The sequence below is a fragment of the Lissotriton helveticus genome, chromosome 4_1, assembly GCF_964261635.1.
Source record: "Lissotriton helveticus chromosome 4_1, aLisHel1.1, whole genome shotgun sequence".
NCBI lineage: Eukaryota > Metazoa > Chordata > Amphibia > Caudata > Salamandridae > Lissotriton > Lissotriton helveticus.
The window spans coordinates 573,834,686-573,859,195 of NC_136063.1; the positions used below are offsets into that span (position 1 = coordinate 573,834,686).

At 42.5% G+C, this 24,510-nt stretch overlaps 1 protein-coding gene across 1 annotated transcript in view; it reads right to left on the reverse strand.

Moving 5' to 3' along the window:
* C4_1H8orf34 (chromosome 4_1 C8orf34 homolog) overlaps positions 1 to 24,510 on the reverse strand; it is a 1,074,551-nt gene that overhangs the window by 175,526 nt on the left and 874,515 nt on the right. The window contains exon 11 of the mRNA XM_078685630.1: positions 18,465 to 18,585. Coding sequence (XP_078541756.1) covers positions 18,465 to 18,585 — 121 coding nt within the window. The remainder of the gene's footprint in view (positions 1 to 18,464; positions 18,586 to 24,510) is intronic.

The window sequence follows — 24,510 nt, forward strand, 5'->3', positions numbered from 1 at the left end:
TACTTTGGTTTTGGTGAAACAGGCAGTGGAATGGCCTTGAAGCAGATGAAGTAGCCTCTTCTTATAATGTTCATTGTTAATCCTCCTGGTGATAGAAATGTCCACTCTCACAAGTGAAACTTGAAACCCCCTACAGGAGTGGGTGACTGTGTGTGTATGAAGTTTCACTCACGGTTGCCTAACAACTTCCTTCCTCTGGAATGCAACGTCCTCGGGATGGCAATTTGTGCTTCTGGTACTTTCACTGGTACTGTAGTTTTTGACCTTGTGTTGTTTGTTTGGCAATGCCATTTTGGATTTTGCACTCTGCTAGCAAAAACAATGCTTTTGGGGTTTGTACTGTGTAAACAACTTCTTCTCTTCTACCAGGCCAACCACTTTCAGGGTTTCTGCTTAATTTTCCATATGGAACAGATCTTCTGTATGTTGCGCAAAGAGACCTGTACCTGAGAAATGCAGTTTGGCTAGCTTGCGTTGAGCTTCAGAGTTCAAGGAAATTAGTCCTGGAAAAAAGTACTTCTCAGACAGATTCCATTGCAGTATCCATTGCAGAGAGTTCTGCCGATTTCACAGCAGCACTCATTACCTGATTGGATATCAGAGAGACTCTAGTTACCAGTTCTAGGAATTCTTGATGTATATGCTTTAGTCGGTCTGCCACGAAAGACTTCACTCCGTCCCATCTCTCTCTATGATACCTTCCTGGTAATGCTGTTACAATCTCATTCTTGCAATGTGCTGATGCTGTTCTGTATATCTTCTTCCCAGTTAGTTGCTTTCATTTTCAGGATAAGCAATTGACTCAGTGGCTGAAGCATGTTTGCCCGTTACAGCCGTAATGACTGAATCAGGTTTTGGATCTACCCTGAGAAATTCAGGGGCATATTACCAAGGGTGGCGATACGCAATTATCGCCGGTTTAGCAGCCGTTTTCGGCCGCTAAGCGGCGATAATTCTATCGCTCTATTAGCAAGCTGTCGCTAACTGATGTTAGCGACAGCTTTTAGGCGATAACGAGCGGTTTGGGGCCCGCTTTGCATGTCAGCGATATTTATCGCTAATGACATGCAAAGTGGGCGTACCCAACCTGTTAGCGACTGAAAGCAGTCGCTAACGTCGCTATCGCCTATTAGCAAGGCAGACGTAGCGATGGAAATATTCCCGCTATCGCCAAAAACCAACGCCTGCTCAGACCAGTTCTTAGCCATGTTATCTAATGGGAGGTGGATAACATGGCTAAGAGTATTTTGTCGCTAATGAGTGAATATCGCTGTATTCTCAGCTATATTCACGCATTTCGCCTTATTTTTATAGCTTTTGAGATAAACCTTGCTAATAGCAAGTTATCTCAGCGATAAAAACCGGTGATGCGCGGCGATAAAAATATTGCCGCTAACCCTACTTAGCGATAAATATAGCTATTTGTTGGTAATATGCCCCTCAGTATCTTGTTGAGGTGGTCTGTACTTTTTTTTTTATCGGTGGGGTTACTTTGAAGAAAATCTGCCCTTAGGGAATTAGATAGAATACAACGAGTATTTGTTGTGATCACTTTTCTAGCAAAAATACTTTTTTTCTAGAGACCCCTCACCCACCAAGGTTGCCCCTAGGTGGTATCCTCTATGGATTGAGTCATCCTGCGACTTGCGAAATACGTAGGAGAACTTTAGATTGTGTAGTGCAGTGATGTGGAGTGGGTGGGAAAGAAAAATGTAAAAATACTGAACTAGTTGGCCACTCTTTTATTCCCGACCCTAGTTGGTATAGTTTACCATTGAGTCATTTTTAAAACATATATGCTGAATAGAATTAAGTTTTTTTTCAAGGGCACCAGGAGTTACACTGAAGCAGTGTCTTCCCGCCTTAATGCTAACGCTTGGTGTTGGTTTTTATGAAATGGGTTCTTGACACGTATAATGGTCCTTAGACCCCGAAGTTTCCCTCTAGTAGGCTTTGACCATGATGTAATAATATAACATTATCAGAAGTACTTCACAGGGATTCCTTCCTCTGTGTTTAATGTTGTACTGTCACGTGGTGTCTTGTCTCACAAGTGTTATTTTATAAATGTTTTCACCTATTTACAGCGTGTGGAATGTTCATGACAAACTATGCGAGCACACAGAATAGACCATTTGAGCACCCACCGTTTTCGGGTGCAATATAAACGTATTGATATATTCATAAGTTGCATGCATGACTAAGCATATGTGGCCTGCCAGCCTGGCTGATAGGTCGTTCTTTTAATCTATTTTTTCTAATTACAGATACGGATTATTTACTAGAACCGTACCTATACAGTGCATGCTCATTTTGTGTGCCCATTTTGCGTCCTTATAATAGGATTCACTGGGAGTGGAACACAGGGTGCTGGTCCCGGTGGAGTCCTGATGAAGAGCTAATAGGGAAATAGCTCAAAACATGTTAACAAAAACACATTACTGAGACAACCAGACTCATTAAGGTCTGTTTTTTTCTCAGTAACAATCCCTGATTTTTAACCATACCAACTAGGCGCGGGAATAAAAGAGTGGCCAACCAGTTAGGTATTTTTAAATTTTTCTTTCCAACACACTCCATATCACTGCACTACACATAGTCTATAAAAAGTGCTCTTACGTATTTCGCAAGTCGTAGCATGCCTCAGTCCATAGAGGAAGCCTGCCACCTAGAGGCAACTCTGGTGGGTGAGGGGTCTCTAGAAAAAAAGTATTTTTTCTAGAAAAGTGATCACACTGAATTCTTGTTGTATCCTATCTAATTCCCTAAGGGCGGGTTTTCTCTGAAACACTCAATTTTTGTCTTACTACGTAACTGATAGGAGGATAAACCAAGCCGCCACCTCTGCCTCCCTCTCTATTTTGGTAACCCGGGTTGGGTTACTGCCTTAGTCGTTGGTGGAATGAAAATGTGTTCCTCTGCTATCTCTAAAAGTCCTCCGTCAAAGGTAAATAGCAGTGTTGCTGCTGTTCTAGTCAGCAGCGTGTCTAAAATGATAGACACCGATTTCTGAGGTCTCACGCAGTATATTAGTCTTTGATCTGCCACTTGCCTGTGCTTCATGAAATCTAATGGTATAGTCTTCTGGTGACACTCTGGAAGGAGATTGATCTGTCAATGCAAGGGTATATGAAGATAGCCAGTATTGGAGCAGGGAGATTGGGATTTAGGGCTTGATTTTGAGTTTGGCGATCCATAGAAGTGCCGAACCTGTACTGGAGGTCCGACCACCACCGCACTGCGAGACCACATACAGTATTTTGACAGTGGTGGTCAGACCACCACACGACTGCCGGCACAACTGGGATCAAGGATCCCGTACAGCAGAGGTGGTGCAAGTTGAGGCAGCAATATGCAGGTGGTGACGCTGCAGCACCACCGAGAATATTACGAGTTGCATCCCGCCAGCCTTTCCATGGCGGTGAGCCCACCATGAAAAGGCTGGCAGTGAGGCAACAAAGCCCTTGTGCTTCTGGGCCTGGGGGTGTATGCAGGGAGGCTCATGTTGTGCCCCCTGTAGATCTGCAACCCAGTTCCTGCATGGTGCGGTATGCACCAAATGGTGCATGCGGCACCATGCAGGAACATGCTGCTGCAGTGTCACAGACGTGCCTGTGTGAGCCTCACATATTGGCCTTTAGACAGGCACCACCGTGACATTGCCGCAGCACTGCCCACCCGCAAAGGATTACAATCGTAAATCTGGTGATCGGTGTGAGTACAGCTGTGGCAGTCCTCCCACGGGGCACTGGCGTGGAGACCCTTGGGAGGACCTCCAAAGTCATAATCAGACCCTTAGTGTAGTGCTAAGCTCTGAGTTGATGTACTTTTAGGTGTCTTTGGAGAAGATGGTTTCTACTTACTTAAAGGAGACATTGGAATGGCCTTTGACATTTTCCTTGGAAGTGAAATCCAGAGGTATTAAAGGAGACTGTAGTGGATTTTTGCATGGGATTATTAGATTAATTGTATGATACAGCAAGGTTGCCGGGTTTGGCGATGTAGCCTGTTGTTGGCCAGGATGGGTGATGTTGACATGTTCTTCTACAGGTGAGGAAATCATCATTACCTGAGAAGCAGTAGAATAGATAGAATGCACTTTGGAAAGTGATATCGACCAGGCCGTAGAAGTTTAATAAAGAGATGCAGTCAATTGTTGTACGTTTGACAGCAACAGTGATCAGGCCAAAGGAGAATAGTGCCTTTTTAATGTTGATTGTGATATGGTCGATGGGTGCAATGCTTTCTCTTTGACATTGACCTTGTCTGTACTGATAGTGACCCCAGTACCTTCAACGTTGATGGTGATGTATGGTGGCACCTCTCTGACGTCAAAGATGACCGGTATGTGTGTCGACGATGTAAGGACGACGATCCGTCACTAGAGGGCTAGCAGGTCAGCGTTGATGATCTTGATGTTGTAATCGGTAATCTTGATGTCTTCAGTGACATCAAGAATGACATTTGTCACTATTGCCTCTTTCCTTTGACATACCTATGTGACTCTTGAGCAGTACACAGTAGAGAGAGGGAGACAGATTGGGATACCAATCTTTCCAGTTTTCTCCTCTTCTTCCTCCCTTCCTCAGGCCTCATGTCCTCCAACATTCCTCTGAACTTTCTGCCTTATCTGGTTTTAAAGTTATTTTTGACATCTTGAAGATGTCGCATTCAGACACAGAATGAGAGGCAGACAAACAGACTATGCTCACTTTGTGGCCATCAGTCTCAGCCTTTTTCTTTTCACCTGAAGGGCACTTCGAGATGCGAGAAGGCCTTTTGGGTGGAGATTTAGTCCCAATCTGGTTCACTCAACAGCAGTTGTTAAACAATATTGAGTGAAGAAAATGAAAACATTTTCCCAACAGGAAAATATAAATTTTTTGGGTAAAATGTCTCAGGTATCCTGAGAACCTTCTTCCTTGAGTCAGAAAAATACATAGGTCAGAAAGCCAACTGCCAGTAGAGTGCTTTGTGGGAAGGGCTGCACTCAATGTCCTAAAGGGAGTCCTTTTTTCTCTTCTACCTGTGCGCAATGTAAGCATAACAGGCTACATGAAAAAAATTTCTCTGTTGAAAGTGGTGTTTTTTCTATATATATGAATGCTGCAATACAGTGCTATGGGCATCAACTGAAGAGTTATTTCAACATGCATGAAAAATGTGGCATCTGTTAGGCTTCACGTCCAAAGATATATATAAAATTCATGGGAAAAAAACATTCTTCTATGTTGTTTCCAGGGAAGAAAACTATATGAAAAAGTTATTTGGGATGTGCATGTGCATCAGGGAATTATTCTATTGTTTGTGACTATCAATCAAAATCCTACGATGCAGAAATGATGTTAATGAAAAGTGATAGTGTATTTCATGAGGCCCCAGAATTCAATTAATGAACTGATTGTGTGTCTAAACAAACTTTCTGCAATATGCAGTGTCTTAAGAACGGAGATGGCTGTGTTTCTTACATTGCTTGTCACCAGTGCAAGAGTTGAAAGATTATTTTACAAACTTGCATTAGTGAAAACTAAACTGTGTTCCATAATGCAGCAAGCTCAATTAGAGGCACTACTTATGATGTCTGTGGAGCAAAACCTTTGTCCAGGTCTGTGGACTTAAATCAGAGCATTGATGTGCTCAAAATAAAACATGACCGTTTCATGGATATTTAATTGTGAAAAAGATGTCAAATAAAGTTGTTGGTTAACTTTGAAAAACACTGGATTGTGTGTCGATTCTTTAGTTTCCATCACATTAGAATGGATCAACTAACCTATAACCTTACAAAGGTTTTACTATAAAATGCGTCCCGTTCCAACTCTGGCCGTGGTGCTGCACCTGTTCAAAATGTTGAAGGCCACCAGTGATATATGAGGGCATATTTACAATAAATGTTATTGCACTTATGGAACTGAAGGGCTCCCTTATCCATATGTATATGTATGGAAAGCATACAGAACAGTATTACAGCAGATGCATTGTTTTAATGGCCTTTGTGCAGGATATCACGAGGAAAGACTGGTAAAAAGCACCAATTGGTCTTTCCTCTCAGGAAAGGTTGATGTAAGCCTGTAGCTGAATCTGGAGTGATTAACAGTGCCTGCAGCGGTATGATTGCTACAGTTCTTCAAGGGTGAGGTTGTTTAGAAAGCACATTTTCAGAAAGTATCTAGGGAGCTTTTTCATTTCCATGAGAGAGCTGAGAGTGAGAACCTTTTAGGTAGGCTGGCCTTAGAGAGTACCTGTGAGGTCATGACCCTACTTAGCCTGCCATGGAGATAGAAGGATCTAAAGATCTCTCTTTGGGAGGGACCCTAATAGAAGTGGGACACCTAGTAAACTTCAGGCCATAATGGCTGGATGCTCTGGAAAAGGGCAGGTGCAAGTCTCTGGAACACCAGTCCAGGAATGGGGAACCACTGAAGTTCAGATCAGATCCAAAACAAGACAAACTATCAGAGGGAAGTAGATTTAATTGCATGTTTGTGAAAAATGATGAGAGGCTATTATCCACAGAGCCGGAAAGTACTTCACGGATTAACTGATCTCCTCGATAATAGCGTGCATATGGAGCTCCTGGGAGCATTTGTATACTATGGAATTGAATGCTGGGTGACGTTTTAAAGACATGAAGACACTTGCTTAATGTCTGGCATAAATAATGTGCCCAAAATATCGCATATAAAAATATTGGCCCTTTGTAGTTCATAATACAAAATTTAGACTAAAGGGATGACATTTATGTACATGATATTTAAGATAAGATATTTATGCAGGTGTGAGAAACTGGGTTGTTGGTTGACTGGGGTGAGTCTCTTGCATGTTGCACTACAAAAAAACTCTACATTAATATGTGCTTTAGCCTGAGTAGCTCAGCACAAAAAGCAATCAGGCTTAACTTAAAAGCAATGTGTGAGGTATTTATGCAACACATAAACAGTAATGAAGTTAAAACACAAAAGTAAATCTTAAAGAATTGACAACAAAACAACAAAAATCCAATCAGTAGAACCAGAGTTATGAATCTTAAAGTTTTTGGTAAAAATTAGCACCTAAAATGTCAAAGTGCCAACTGCAGACATCTACAGTGGAAGAGGTGTGGCGCAGCAGCAAGGGTGCCTGACTCCGGACCACGAGATTCACGGTTCGATCCCTGGTGCCGGCGGCAGGTCAGCCCAGCACCATGTGACTCTGGGCAATAGCTCGCTTAATCTTCCTGAGGGCCCCCAGCGCTGGGAAACCACTTTGGAGGTAGCTGTGTGCTTTACAAATTCAAGGTTATTATTATTACCTGCACCAGAGCAGACCAAAGTTGAAAAATATGGCTGGCCGCGATGGAGCGCAGTTTTGACACACAAAGTGGATTGGGCCCGGACAGCGCTTACCTTTGGACTTAGGAGAAATTCTAAGAAAAAGTGTCTGAGAAGGTAAAATTTCAGCGGGGTAAGGCTGCAGTTGGTGCCCGAGAGCAACAGTTCCACAAGGCCTGATTCAAATCAGGGGAAGGACTGCTGAAAAGGATTTGCTGCTGCTGAGGAGAACGTAGTGGCAGAAGCCGTAAAGTCAATCAGATCAGTGATACACCTTAGGTGGATAGGCAAGCAGGTTGATCCGAGTCTCCTCCTGGCTCTCAGAGTCCTTTAGGTCAAAATTTGTCTAAGTCCTAAGTTTTGAATATTGACCATCTGGGCACCTTTAGCACCACTTCCAAGAGTCCAAGACTGGAGGGGAATCACTTGGAGGATTAGGACTCACTTAGGCTAGATCCAGGTGCGAGTTCAAGATAGAGGAAGCCTTTTGTGTCCCTGTGAGTCTGAACAGGAGGCCAGCAGACTAGCCCTTGTGAGTAAATCTGGGGGTCCTGGGACAGGTCCGTCTACCCAGGCAGAAGGGAGAAGAACAGCAGATCAACAGGGCAGCCATCCAGCAGGTCTTCAGAACGGCACTCCAGCAGAGTGGCAGTCCTACAGGCACAGCAGTCCTTCCTGGAAGGCAGAGTATCGACAGCTGCAGATGGGTACTAAAGAGTGTCTGAGGTCCAGGTTCTGGCAGGTGGGAGAAGCTTCTAGACAGTGGCTTTGAAGTGCATGGAATTTTCTCACTTCCCTGCCCTGACTCCAAGCTGGCCGCAGTGACAATGTGGTGTAATTAAGTCCTTTGTGTGGAGGCAGGGCACACTCTATGTTACTCAAGACAGGCTACAGGCACAAAATGGCTAAGGGCAGGAAAATCCCAACTTTCTAAGAGTGGCATTTTCAAAATTGTAATGAAAAATCTAACTTTACAGTTGAAGAGGATTTGGCATTTTTATTTCATAGACACCAAACAAGATATAGCCATCTGCTCCTAATTGGGAATTAAAGCATATTAAATGTAAAAAGGAATCCACAATGTTATCTTATTGGAAGGGAAGCCTCACAATAGTGACACAAGTTATTTAGGAGTTTTTCACTACTAGGACATGTAAAACTTAAAAGTAAATGCCCAACCTTTTAATTGCACAGCACCTTGCCCTATGGGCTACCTAGGGCCCACATTTATTTATTTATTTATTTATTTACAGGTTTGTATGGCGCTATGAATCGATTCCCGAAGGAATATCTCCGCGCCTTTGGCACAACCAAAGAACAGAAAAGACTCGTCAACATTTTAATGAACTAGGCAGGAGATCAGTCAGTTAGGGATTTGAAGAGGAATGTTTTAAGCTTTTTCCTAAAAGGGAAATGTTCCCTACATACTCTGATTTCCTTTGGGAGTAGGTTCCACAGCTTTGGACCTGCTACCGATAGGGCTCTTTCCCCCTTTCTTGCCTTCATGGCCCTAGGAACACGTAATAGTTCCTGATCTCCCGATCTCAGGAATCTGGACGGAACATAGGGGATAAATTTCTCAGTGAGGTAACCGGGACCAGTTCCAGTTAGGCATTTGTGGATGACGCAGCAGATCTTAAACATCACCCTCTGCCTAACCGGAAGCCAGTGCAATTTGGCCAATAGTGGTTTTGAGGGAGTGCGGGGCGGGACATTCAGTACCAGTCGTGCAGCCGTGTTTTGCACAACCTGCAATCTAGCAAAGATGCCCTCATTGGCAGCTAGCATTAACCCGTTGCAGTAGTCCAGCCTGCTTAAAACTAGGGACTGGACCAACGTTCTCCTGGTGGTATCTGGTAGCAGGGGGAATACTCTCCTGAGAAGCCCGATGACATGGAAGCATGAGCCCACCACTTGGTTAGTTTGTTGTGTGTAGGTGAGCTCATGGTCCAGTTTGACTCCCAGGTCTTTTACCACGGTTTTGGGCACAGGGACCGGGCCAAGGTCTTGAGGCCACCAGTCCGGGGTCCACAACCGTTTTGCCTCTCCGAATAGCATAACCTCCGTTTTGGAGACGTTGCACTGCAAATAATTGGCTGCCATCCAGCGGGACACCTCCTTCATCCCTTGGGCGAAGGAGGCCCGCACCTCAGGAGTCATCGTTTTAAAGGGGAAGAGGAGTTGGGTATCATCCGCGTATGATACCGGAATGAACCCGTGGGATCTCATGATGTTCGCTAGGGGGGCCACATAGATATTAAATAACGTGGGGCTCAAACAAGAGCCCTGTGGCACCCCCTTTGAGATCACCACCTCCTCTGATTGATATGGTCCCAAGATGACTCTCTGGGTGCGTTCGCTGAAAAAACTCCTGAGCCAAGCCAGGGCCTTGCCTTCCAGACCGATGTCAACTAGTCTGGAGGTCATGATGTCATGTGACACAGTGTCAAACGCCGCTGACAAGTCCAGAAGCACCAGAACAGCGGAATAACCCCTGTCCTGTAGCCTCTGGAGATTGTCAGCGACAGACAGCAAGGCAGTCTCAGTACTGTGTCTGGGTCTAAAGCCCGACTGGGAGGGGTCCAGTACACCTGCGTGTTCAATGAATTTCGACAAATGCTGATTCACGTGCCTCTCAGCAAGCTTCCCTAAAAAAGGGAGAAGGGAGATCGGTCTCAGATTCGTCAACTCAGACCACGGAATCGCGTTGTTTTTGCGCAGAGGCCTCACAAGTGCCTGTTTCCATTCCAGCGGTACTTCCCCAGTAAGCAAAGATATGTTAACTATCTGCCGTATTCCAGCCCCCAAAATCTCCAGCAAAGTTGGCATAATACGTGCTGGGATGATGTCAGACTGGCACCCACTCTTTGTTTGCATGACAAGGGCAGTCAGCTCTTCCATAGAGATAGGTGGGAAGGCAATAAGCGTCTTAGCCTCATTGTCTGGAGTCATGGTATATGACGGGATTTGACAGTCAGTTGTTGTCACTGGGTCGTAAGAGGGGGATTTGGATGTTAGTATTTTATTATAAATGGCGTCAATTTTCCTTACGAAAAACTGTGAGATGTTATCACAGATTTCTTGGGATTCGACCCCATCAGTGTCACAGGCAGCGGGCTTGGTAAAAGTCTGCAGAATTGAGTACAGGAGTTTTGCATTGGAGCCAGCATCTGATAATTGGGCTGCTATGTGTTGTTTCCTGGCAGCTCGGATCGCCTTGTGATATTTTTTGGACGACCTCCTGAAATTCTCCTTATCGTCTGCCTTATGTGTGACTCTCCATTTTTTCTCCAACCCTCTCATGATCTTTTTTTGCTGCCTAAGATCTCCCGTAAACCAGACTTCTTGTTTGGGAGCCGGTCGTGGTTTATAGGTTCTCAGTGGGGCCACATGGTTGATAGTTGTTGATACAGCGTCACTGAAAGCCTTTAGAGCTAAGGTGGCGTCATCACCAAATGCTTCCCACTTAGGTTCCGAGTAGTTGGCCCTAAATTTGTCAGGGGTTAATCTATACCAAGGCCTTCTGACATTGGCCAACTTCTTATAGATAGTTTTGGCTTTGTTGTTGTCACGAGTGTAAAACACAATGACTGAATGATCAGTCCAAACAACTTGGTTGGGGGTAAGACAATTAATAGCTGCAGAGTTATAGAGCACTAAGTCGAGGGTATGGCCCGCAGAATGAGTCGGACCCTGATTCTTTTTAGTAAGTCCCAGTGTGGCCAGGTCTGCTAACACCGTCTGTGCATCAATGCACGTGGTGATCTCACTGTGGATATTAAAATCCCCCACCAGAAGGAAATCAGAGTTGGCTTGTATGTGGGGTGCCAAAAGTTCCATTAATTTAATGGAAAAGGACCCGCACGAGCCAGGAGGGCGGTACAAAAGTGCACCTTTCCTCACTTCCCTAGCAGTAGGGTTGATCGTAAAGATCATGAGCTCCATATCTGGGGTGCACACAGTTTCTATGACTACAACCTCCATCTCCTGTTTAAATACAATGGCTAGCCCTCCTCCCGTTTTAATCGGGCGGTCCGACCTAGCCATTTTATACCCCGTTGGTACCCCAAGTGTGATAGCTGGGACTGTGTGGGGCTTAAGCCAGGTCTCCGTTAAGAAACACAGGTCAGGCCTCTCCGTTGTAATGAGGTCCCAAACCTGTGTGGCATGAGAGACTAGGGAGCGGACATTACACAACAGGTTTTTGCAGGTTAGGGGCAAGTTATTAGGGGCGTTGGAATCATGTATTGCAGAGTTGTTGTTGTGTGCTGAGATGGCAAAATTACCCGGGTTAGGTGTAATTACCCCGGTGTTAGAGAATAGGGTGTGACACCTCAAGCAAGAAAAGGGTCCTCCCACACTGGAGCAAGTCCTGTGGGGGCACAAGGTAGTAACATATTTGCCTATATCCATGAGACTCCTACGTGAGTATGACAGAGCAGGTCCCTTACCCCTCTCTGTAGGAAGTGTCCTGACCGCCATGGCCCCCTGCCCCTAGCCCCGTCCTGTCGCGGACGGGCGCAGACGGGCTGGTCTTAGGCTCGTCTTCGGCGCAGGAGGAGGCGCCACACTGCGCGTCAACACTGCGCGTTGACGCTGACGAGTTACTTTATAGCCCCTGAGCCTGGAAGAGCTAGAGCGCGAAGCGCTCGCCTCCCCGGATGTTTCTTGCTCTGCCCCGCCTTCCGCGCCCGTGATTGGCTGGAGGGTCGGACTGGGCGGGCAGGCACAGAAAAGGCAACACGGAAGCTGGTCCCTCAATGCGTGTGGGTAAGTGATCGTTTTTAGGGGTGACATATGTAATAAAAGGAGAGTTTAAGGCTTGGCAAGGGGGTTTAAATGCCAAGTCGACATGGCAGTTTAACACTGTATTCAGGCTAAAATGGCAGGCCTGGGGCTTGTTTTAAACTGCTAATTGAGAGGGTGCACAATAAGTGCTGCAGGCCTGCTTCTAAAATTAAATTTTCTGGCTCTGGTTATTTGCTATACCACTCTACAAGGGATTTACATTTAAATTAAATAGGCCGATTGCGTATAAGCCAATCTACCCATGTTTTACTGGATTGAGCACAAGCACTTTACCACTGGTTAGCACTGATAAAGTGCACGGAGTCCTAAGGCCAACAAAAATAAGTTCAGTAAAATGGAGGAGGAGAGGATAAAATTTGGGGGGAAGAGTACCCTAAGGCTGGATTGTCTAACAGCCATATAACATTCTGACACAAATTTGTCAGTCTTCTAGATCTGGCCTTATATACTGTATGCACCTTTACTAGTAAATAGCTTCAAAACTTTAAAAAAATGAAAGCACTATTACTGCAAATATGGTTAGAGAAATTCCAGACGTTCTTCCCTCTAGCACATTGTATTGACAAGTTAGATGTGCTTTTGCACTGCATGAAAGTTAATGGACGAACTGATCATCTGAAACCCCTAATTACAAGGGGGAGTATAAAGGTATTTAGCACTACAATATAACTGTATAAAAACACATTGTAAATGTAGAGCCAAAAGGCCACAGCGCAATAACCATGCAGCATCCAGTTCTTCACTGCATCATTCTGGCAGACTGTGCGCGTTTTCCTGTTCATGTGACCTGGGTCAGTCAGAGGTCTGAGCTGCACCGGTCCATCCTTAGAAAATCCATCTAATGTGGGTGACGATGATCACAAGGCACTACACAAGCAAAAGTCGGTGGCAGACTATCAGTAGTTGTGTGTGAAGAAGTATTTTGACCTTCACCCAAAATGGTAAATAAATATAGTCTATCACGAAAGGCAACCGCCATTACCTTCGTGTTTGAAAGGTGTGTGCGAGCAGCTCTTGGATACATGAGATGAGTGATACAACGGCGTGGGGTTCTCCTTATTTTTTTATATCACACCGGTTTATGGGATATAGATATTACTTGTCAGAAGGATTGCCCAGTGATCCTGATATCATATAGGCCAGTTTCATATTTTCTCTATGCTGTTAACACCTTATCTGCATTTGGTCAATTTGTATCTATTTGCTGGAACATTGTGTATATGTTTTTACCTCACAAATCACACTTATTATTTTTCTTTAACATGTTTCAGAGTGTTCATTAGGAAAGCGACAGAAGAGAATAACTTGGTAGTATGTTTTACAAGAAATCCAGCGTCTATTTTTTTACACTTACAATAAACAGATTTGTTATTATGTAAAATTCAGCAACCACCTTCTGTTTCCCACAGATGTGCTCCTTATTAATTTCAAATGTTTATATCCTAAACAAATTAATATGAGATGATCTTCATTCTGAAGGGACCTGGTGGGAAGTGGGGGACTTTTTCGGTTTTCACACCAGAGTTCCCCTCAGATAGTTGTCACTTTGCTGAATAGTGTCTGAGGCTTGGTGCTCACACCTACGGATGGGAATTCAAAGATTATTCAAAATTTCCACGATGATGTTAAATCTCATTATGAAAAAGTTACTTCGTCCAACGTTAACTGTTTGGTGCAGCAGTAGTGTGATATGTTGTTATATGTGTGTTTTTTGTTTACCCATTTTCCAAGTTGGTATGTTTAAGTCATTTTAATGTCATATGTAGGGTTCAATTCAATTAAAAGAGATACGTTGTCATACTTGATACTGTTATTTCTTAACTTAAAATGTGTGCCCTAGTGTATGACAGCTCCTAAGCAGACACTATGTATGATTATACCTTAATATCTGGGATAATGTACCCCTGCCATAAGTTAATAAGGTATTGCGTACGACGAGGTGTTCCGTGACCATATAGAGAAAACAGTTCAAAGGTCATGGAACTCTAAGGTGACTTCCAATATTCTTTTAACAATTACTAGAGGGTATTTTATTCCTTATACTTCCCCATTATAACATCACCTTCCCGAAAACCGATTAAATATGTGGTGTCTTGCCCTGTCATGTTCATTGGAGACATGAAAAATAAAGCTGAATCTGTACTGTGAAATTAAAGTCACCAAAAACCAGTTAGTAATATTTTACAATCAGTATAAAGGAGATCAGATTAAAAAAATGCTGCTGTCCAGATTCTGTTGAAACGTGCAGAGACTATCTTTTCTGTAATGTTGTCATAAATATCTCCTTCATGCTGATCAATATTTCGTTTGAGGAAAGTATATCAGAAGAAGGAAAATCCAGTTCCCATTTTCCTTGTTTGAACTGTAACTGTAATTATGCTCTACAACCTACCTTTAACCATGGCCGTTGGCTCTGGCAGCAGCCACTATGACATCAGAAGTCAACTGTAATAACGAAGTGTCATAGATGCTTAACTGTAATAAGTTATTACAGGTGACTAGAGACATCACAACTAGGGTTGGGCAGAACTTGTGGCGCTTTACTCCTCAGATTTCCGCAAAGTTACATAAAAAAGTCTGTGAGATTCCACGAAGTTCCGCGAGGAATAGAATGTTGTCGTGTTGCGCTGCTCACACTGATTTATAGTGCTGGGTGCTTGTTCAGTGCTCTAAAATCAATGTCAATGGCACCATGGGCTATGCAGAGGGTGCTGTTTTTTTTCTGCCACTTGAGCAGATTTTCTATTCAATTCCAATTCTTAATCTTTATTTCGGCCGTACGGCCATCAAAGATACACAACAACATAAAACATATACACCATAAAACATCCTCAATAGCAATAATACATGTTTATACATTATAAAATCATTCATAACTGTAAGTTAAAACTATCAGGGTTACATTTAAAGAGACTTGGAGCTAACTCAAGGACCGTGACTTCAGCAAACTGGTACGAATATGCCAGACATTGGTAAGAAATTTAGCCAATGCAAACACAGTTGGACTCGAAAGATCAGTTTTTAAAATTCTATACATTGGGAGATACTCTCTGCCACCAAGGTTTCTAATGAGTGGGAGAAGCCAGTATTTCCTCGCTTTCGAGTACGTGGGGCAGAACAGAACTACATGCAGATCACTTTCCTCAGCATAAGAACATGTTGGACACTGCTTGGGGGAGGGCGGGTTTGTCCAGGAGCTGGTAAAAGCCCGCAGGGGAAAGATGCCGTATCTCCATTGCAGAAACAGCTTCCTGGCCAGCACAGGAGACATGTCGTCCAGCACCCTTTCCATCCTGTATATATCTTTACCTAACATAAACACAGAAGTCAGTGATCCCTCTCGCTGTTTTTCCACGGCCGAGGATAGTTTATGGGCGTAATAGGCATCAGCCAAATTTCTGCGTGAGATGTTTAGTGAGGCCTCAGCAGGATCGGACCAAAGATCAGGAAACCCCAATACCGTACATAGATTCTGGATATGTTTTAACCAGGTGATCTGTAACGCTTTTGGGTGGGATAACAGCTCCCCTAGTTCAGCCCTGTAGGCATAGAGTGCTTCACTGCTCCACAGTCTTCGCCAGAAGACTATGGGTCTGAGTCCTATTTCATCGGCTATTGGTCTCAATCCCAGATCTAACCTCAGGGGAAGGAGCGGGGTGCTTGGCGGGAGTGCAGTTATCTGCCTGATAAAATTATTTTCTATTCAAGTGGCAGCATTCTCAACGCAAATGGTAACGGCCTGCCACGACCGCCCACGTTAAGAAATCGCACTGGGACTCATCCTAGCACTCAGTTTATCTCACTCACCAACTTAATGTTGGCAAGCCACTCACGAGATATATTGCGCCACGTGGTGGTTCGCTGAGTTTTTCCGGAACACCGCGCTCCAGGCGGATCACAGAGTGGGCAAAACTTCATGAACTCCACTGGCGGAGCTGAAGTTATCCCCCCCCCCCCTAGTCACAACTCCACTGTAATAAGGACAATAGAGACAGGCTTTTATATTATGATTGCACGCGTCCATGTAATATAAGATGTTATTTACAAAGAAAAAAAATCTCCATATTAACCTGCACGGTGTTCAGTACCGCTGATCCAGCTATCATCAATCTGCTCACAGATTCTGCCCTGCGGAAAATTGCCTGCTTACATACTTTTTACATCATGTTGGAACACTCAGGAAGAATGTGGGCCAAGATCAACACATCCAAGGGACTGTGCTGCTGCCCTTGGGACCCTGAATAAGGATTTTTTCCCAATTGGACTTTTTGTGGGTGGTTTATCCTGTACACTGAACGGTTGTGGTCTCATTTTCCTTGTATACTTATATTTAAGAAAACACCACCAAAGAGAGGGTTTAACTACATTTGGACCGTGTTGTCAGTCTGAACAATCAGTACAGCCATATTCCATAATCACTCCTTGCCACCGCTCAGGCGTCCATAGAATAGATTTTATTCTGTCAATGCATCTTACTCCACTATTCCAATGGCACTGGTTGTCTCACATAACCACTTGATAGCATACTTCCTTTGGTAATATATCCTGTTTGGAGTAGCTCGCTACAATGTCTGTGCGATAAACAGATTTTCATTATCTTTCACCTTGAATAAGTAGGTTTTCAAATTTTCACAGTATACATTGATGGTCGGATTTGGAAAAAGAAAATTCAAAACTTGGAGCATACTCCCTACTTTTCTACTGATTCACAAGGACATATCATGCATGTTTATACCTGCCAGAGCTTGTTTGTACTGTAGCAGGTGTAGAAATAGATGTTCTCCACATTTCAATACAAGGGCCCTCATTACAAGTGGGACCGATGGGGAAACGGCATTTATTGCACCCAATTCATGTCAGCACCATTAGGTGAAATATTTACCAGCCGTGGTAAATACCCACTGTTCTGAATTTTTACTTGCAAAATGGGGCAAAATATATCGAGTTTGGTACTTACCACACAAAACTCCACATGCATCAATATGTCATGGGTATTTCCCCCGGTAAATTTCAGCAGATTGGCTTGCTTAAATTTACCTGGGGAAAAGTTTCTGTGAGGGGTGTGGTAAAGACCATGATACTCAGAAATTCAAAAAGTGTGTTAACATGAGGACTGCTTTCTTAAAGTAAAAACTGGTATTATTTTGCTGTCCTGTATGAAGTAATAAAATTCTAGGTGCTAAGGTCAATATTGACATTTTTTTAACATAATTGCTGATCAGATTCCTTTTGATGTGTCCTACCCATTTTCTCAAAATAATGGCGCATGCTACAATATGGATTCTTATTTTCAAAATATCCACTCTTATTTATCGATCACCTAAACCCCTTTAGGATTATTTACTCCAGAGGAAACCGCACACAGAAGTTCTAATGATCGTCAAATTATGGGGAGAGGGACTACCACTTGTTAAGTGCATATCCTTTGCTGTCAAATCATGTCAGCCATTTTAGTGCAACATATTTACTGCTGGCCTTCACCAGTATTCATAACAAGCTTCTTATCTTAATTATTGAGCTTCGTCCAGAAATGAGAAGGACTCCTCTAGAAAATGTGTGTCTAGTCTCTTGTTGATCTACCTACCCTACACCTCTCTTAACTTTGTCTACTTTTGGGCATACTCATAGGATATTTCAGTTTCGTCTCTCTGCCAATGTCCCAACACAATAATGAGTCTATCTATTTGTGTCAGCTCCAAGACAGTAAGTGCTATTGATATTTCAACAGTTCTATCTCCTTTTCGACAAGTATCTTTTTTTTTGTAAACTTTATTTTGGGTTTTTTCAGCAAAATGAACAATACAATCCCCCCCAAACTTGGCATCGGTAGAAGAAAAATACAGGTGGACACATTCCACAGCCCCAGTTCAGCTCCAGCAGGTGCAGATATAGCAGTAGATACAAGAGTCAAATTCTTGGGATGCAAAGCAATTATACACAACTGACAATAAGGAACCACGTGCGTAGACCTCAGGGCATTACCCCAACACCTACTCTCCCTCTCCACCCCCCGCCACCCCATCCTTCGACAAGTATCTGTACTCTGTTTGGCTTGGTATGTTGTCAGGGTGGTTTGTTTGTTATTAGTACATGATCTGTTAAGCCATATATATTTTCAAGTAGTCGATCTCATAGCAATGGGTGCTCTCCTCTTCACCTTAGGTTCAGAACTGAAGATGTTCAGTTTCAAAATCTACTGAACATATTTAATTCAGCAAGCAAGAAGACATTTTGCTATGGAGTTGATTACCAATAGAATCAGCATTTCTGGATACAGCCCACACATTTCAAAAGAAGCAAAAAAGTATCAGTATGAAAGGGAAGTAAAATGTAAATGCCACATACCAGCAAGATGCTTCTCCATGCTCTTCAGCTCTTTTGCAGTTAAAGCCTCCTTCAGTAGCTTTTGATTTGGGGATCCTCCGCTTCTAACAGACAAGGCATCCGAATCCCAAACAGGTTGACGCTTTAGCAGATAAAACACAAAAGAACAACTGGTTTATGTATGAATGAAAACAATAAAGTATAAAAACCAATGCATGAAGTTGTATTGTTACATGTAGGGAAGTTTTAGGCTGTTTAGGATTTGTTGATATGTCTTGGCCTTTAATGCAATTGAATTATTCTTCTGAAAGTTATACTTTCCTTTCTAAAAAAAAATAATCTGCAATACCTTGAGGAGAATTGATGATGCCTCCTGACTCCTGTGGTGGCTGCAAACACTGTTCCCCAAAAACATTCACACAAGATGCGTTAGGATATGTTGACATTTTACTATACATCAGGGCAATCCCAAATTACTATTTTGGAGATAGGCCCATGAAGTCTAATAATAATAATTATAATGATAATGATGACTATCCAATCTAATACACCAAAGAATAAGGGAGTGAGAGAGCTAGGTTTTCCATACTTTAATGTTCGGGTGTAATCATTTAATAAGCCCTGTCACTGGTCACATGGATTTTTGATTGTCAATAAAGAGATGTAAGGAACGATTTTCAACATAGATTTGTAGCAACAATTATTAAAAACCTTTAGTACAGTCAATAAAGAGAATTAGTGTAAATTAAAGGATTTATTTTAATTCTTTAGTTGTTTATCATTTATTCATTTAATATTAATATTTAGATTCCAACATTAAAGGTAATATAATCCATCAATTCATATTTTATTATAAATAGAGTGCACTATTAGTTAAAATTACAGTTAATATTGTAAGAATACAACACACACATTCCATAAAGAAGAATTCCCTAATCTAAATTAAATTGGAATAATGAAAGAAAAGGTGTCAGATCAGATACCCAATGAAGAGTTCTAATAAGAGAGTCACTGTACAAGCATACACTCTTTGCATAAGAAGCTGCAAAGTATTGTCAGTACAAAATCAGAAGACAATCAGTAAAATCTAAAAAAAGGCATCCTCTCATGAAGCAAAGCATTGGAAACTCAAAGGCAAGTCACCAGTAAGAGAGCTGGGGAAGAAATCGGAGGGCTACTCTAGGAACATGCACTAATATAAACACACAATAATCTATGTTGCTACATTATTTTCTTTTTGTCGCCAGAGTCCTCCAATAGAATTTGAGTAAACTACTGCATATAGGCACATTTCCCATTTTCCCAGACTGGTACAATCATCTTTAGACGTTACATCCTAAAAAGTTACATCTTGGTATTCTGTGAACCAGACTGTTCTTCTCATAACTCATTGTTCCTGTTGCCTCCTCTCCTCCCAGTGAGAATCTCAGGATTAATTGTCTAATACAAAACAAGTGCCTATTCACTAAGTAACAGAAGGCTTTTGGAAAAATATGAAATCTGCAAAAAAAAAGAGAGGGAAACATCTCGTGCAAACAGCGATTCAACATGAAAACTAGCCTTTGAATATTAATGCATTATTTTGCATTAACATGGCATTAACAGTTAAGCTAACGTGAGCCAGTCCTTATTTCCTTAGCTTGCAGGCTTTTATCATTAAGCATGAATGTCTACTATACATTGTGCGTCATCAGGATGTACTATTACCACCAAAAGAGTTTTAACAGCACCATTCTTCATAAAATAGTGACCCAATCTAGCTCCAGAGTTACATGTTGGGACATACAACTCAAATAAACTGATATATAATACCTTGAAAAGGATGAACCTGCTTACCTTTGTCCAATGAAACTAATAAAATAAATGTTGGTATTCTGGGAAAAGTGATCCCACCAATGCCTAAATTTATAATACTCTTCAAACAATCAGGAAATCTGGAGACAATCCAATTATATCATCGATCTGTTAAAAAATCTGGTATACCTTTGGTGACTAGACTTTTGTTGCATTTTATGGCCCGCAGTCCACAACATTTACTACCTGTGAAAGAGTGGGGAAATGTTTTCACTGGCTAGCATTTTCCTGGCAAAGATTACATAAAATATTTTCTCTCTGCCCGTGTGGGGGACTTAAAAAGGTCAGAATGGAGAGTTTTAGTGCCTGGGTGTCAACTTTAAATCAGGGTTTCAAAGTCTTTGTGTGCTGTAGGGGTCAGTGTGCTCCACAGAGATGAGGGTTTTAGTGTCCTGTTCCTCTGTTTCACTGAGTCAAAGGCTGTCCTACTGTACATATCTCAAACATACCTTGGGAGAAAACTACCAAAAAGATTGTCTTATAGTGGGTGTTGTTTCCCCTTCCTCTTCAGAATTCTTTTACAGCATTTGAAGTGTGTGGGACAGGCTTTACATATAGCATGGTTTCATGTTTATCCAGCCTTACCGTCCCACTTTTTCCTAATGGCTAGTAGAGGGTCCCAGTGGTGTGAATGTCATTTAAGTTCCATATTGGATGGCAGCTTCCCTCCACTAGCATACAAATTGTGGAGACATCATTCAAACTCATTCTTGTCCCAAAGGCTGGCACTTTAGGATGAAATGTTTTCATCTGAGATGGTAATAACCAACTTGTGTTGGGGACACCAATAACAAATCTCAGTCAGTGGACGTGTCCAACTGCCTTTGCTCATACAAGTACAAAATTGTTTTCAATAATGATAAGATCTCGAGGGTGAAGTAATGAATGAATGAATGAATACATTTATATAGCGTGAAGCTACTCAATAGAGTATTCCGGCGGTAAACAGGCCTCCCCAACAACCAAAACTGACACCCCTCGCCATAGTGATTCATCATTAACAAGTGATTCTCAAAAAAATGGAGGATCAAAGACAGAATAACCAAGTTTTAAGCAGTTTCTTAAAAGTGGCTAGCTCAGTCACCGTTCTCAGAGACAGAGGAAGCAAGTTAAAGGCCTCTGCTCCCAGGAACCTGAAGGAGCTACCGCCCGACCAGGCACAGTATATTCTGGGAACGGAAGCTAGCCTAAGAGAGGATGATCTCAAGGTTCTTAGAGGCGCGTGATGGGTTACTCTCCCTCGAGGTAACCTGCGCCACTCCCATGAAGGGCTTTGAAGAATAGCACCAGAGCTTTAAATCTGATCCTCATTTTTACTGGAAGCCAGTGTAGAGCCTTGAGATGTGAGGTTATGTGGGTCCTTGGTTTAAGCATAAGAACCACTCTGGCAGCTGCGTTTTGAACCACCTGCAGCCGACTGAGTAGGCATTCAGGAAGGCCCAGGTTGAGCACATTCACAGAGTCGAGTCTGGAGGTAACCAGTGCCTAAACCACAGTCTTCCTACAATCAAGTTGCAGAAGTGGAAGAAATTTCCTCAGCATATGCAAGAGGCCAAATCATGTGCCAACTACCAACTGGACTTGGGCTTTCATCGAAAGAGTATTGTCTATCAAGATGCCCAGATTTTTTACAGTCTGTTGTGCTGAGAGAGGAGGTGACATATCTTCAGGCCACCAATGTCGCCAATCGTCTGGAGGTGGGGGGCCAAAAAAGAACAATTACGACTTCTCCGGATTACATTACAGTTGATTCATCTACAGCCACTTTAAACACTTTTGTGAGACAAATTCTAATCTTCTCACCCATGAAGTCCTCTCCCTTATCACATGTAAAAAGGAGCTGAGTGCCATTGCCGTCCGAACTCTTTTTAGCACCATATCCTTCACCCAGTGGTGCCAGCGGGAACATATAAAGATTAAACAGCATGGGGCTCAATATAAAGCCCTGCAGAACACCTACTTTAAGACTAGGGATTGCGGTCGGAAAGGGGGGAGTCCATACCTCCTGACCTCTCTCCTCCAGAAAGGAAGAGAGCCATTTTAATGCAGAGCCACCAATTCCGAGTTCCTGCATCCTGTCTAGGAGCCTATCATGCTGAACAGTATCAAAGACCGCTGATAGGTCTAATAGGATCAGGATGGCTTTCCCTCCCACATCCAGCTTCTCCTTGATATGTGCCGAGAAATCTGTTAAGGCATTTTCAGTGCTATAGTTGGCTCTGAAGCCAGACTGGCTGATGTGCAAAACGTTATTCTTTTCAACATAGTCCGAAATAACCATATTCACGTTTTTCTCCAATAACTTAGAAAAGGCTGGCAGCAGTGAAATGGGCCTGTATTTCGCTGACACCATGGGGTCAGCTGATGGCTTCTTAAGCAGTGGGGAGATTTTAGCTTGTTTCCACAGAGAGGGCATATGGCCAGCGGCTAACGAGGAATTAAATATCTTGTTAGCCACAGGATTGAAAGCAGTGGCCACCTCAGCCAGTAATTTTGCTGGACAGGGGTTGGCAGGAGAACATGACTTGAGGCCCTTATTAACCCCTTGCATGCTCATGACGAGCTCAGCTCGTCATGCAGTACACTGCTCGTGTGCTCATGACGAGCTGAGCTCGTCATGAACAATGGGAAACAAGGGTCTGCAGCACAGCAGGATAATCTCCCTAGCAGCATAGGTGTTAATATCAAGGGATACTTAGGCTGTAACCTAGGAAACTGAAGGAGGACAGGAGATATTCCAGATGAAAGCTCCTCAGTAGGAGCTAACCTGGCTTCATAATCATCTGGAGACCCTCTCGAGAAAGACTCTTGAATAGTCAAAAAAAATTCTTGAAAGAAAGTCGCTAGTTGTTGCGTCCATTTGGAGGAAAGCGGGAGAGCCCTGCCACAGATGACGGGGCCGTAAAGGCTTTTACAATTTTAAACATCTTCTTGCCTTTATTGCTAGATGACTCGATTTTGACTTTCAGATAGCTTTTTTTGCCTCGTAAACTTTAGTATAATGGGACCTCAAGGCCAATTTATACTTATATTTGTCGTCAGAGTCAAAGTCTTTCCTCCATTTCCTTTCTGAGTGTTTACAGGCGCTCCTAACTTTACTACTCCTAAACTGAGAAGAATCCTAACTTTAAGACTTTCAGTATTCACAGAAGGCACTTAGGAGTCCTAAAGTTAGTTTTAGACTGATCCCCATCATTATTCAAGCTATGACAGTCTTTTTCCTGTATTAACAAAGCTGACAAAAGTAGCAGCTTATTTTGTTTACTTCTTTTCCCATCTGGTACTTCATAGAAAAAAGTGAAAGAAGGCGTACTTATATTATTTTTATTTGGTATTAAGATTTCACTTTGGGAGAACAACCTTTCTGTTTTAATGATGTACAAAGTTCTTTGAGTGTCTCCTTTCGTACCTGTTGTAGAGGAGCCTACTACTAAGTTCAGCATGTAGCTGGACATTTGTTTATATACATGTTAAATTATTTGAAGGAGGTGAGTGTTCTGCTTAAAAACAATTATATTTCCTTAAGTGCTTTGTGAATAGTAAAGGCTTAAAGAAATTTTAATTATTACCAGAGGTGGAGGCCACAGAGTATTTAAATGTTTTTGGATTATGCACACAAATAAAGGTCAATGCATTATAGAAGGAAAGTGAACACTGAGTTGAAATAGTTTTCAATTTCTTTAAGGACAGAATAAGCATGAGAGACAAGAGACCAGGGGAGCAATAATTTATGTGAGAAAGTTATTGGCAGTTATGACAATATATGGTAAGACCAGATTTTGCAAGACCAGATTCCCATGAAAACTAAAAGCAAAAAGTACAGGAAAGAGTGTGGGTAGAATCAGACTTTATATTTAGTGCCACCAATACAGAAAACGGGATAGATTAATCATGCCATATTGCGGACATAATTAGAAATCAATCTACATCAGTCATAAATGTTTTCAATAAAGGAGGGACTGTAATAAAGCAAAGAGAAGTGGAGAGCCTAATCACAACAAGAGGGAATATAATTGTAATTGTTACAAGTGTGGCAGTTCATGTTATTTAGAACGTTTGGCATTTTGTCCAGCAATTGATAAATTATGTAATTGATACAGGAAAAGAGGGATTAATGGCAGAATGTGCAAGAATTCATGAGGAGGGAAATTAAGTTAGTAAATGAGAAAGCGGAGATGTAAATCATAGTGTGGGGGCAGATAATAGAAAATGT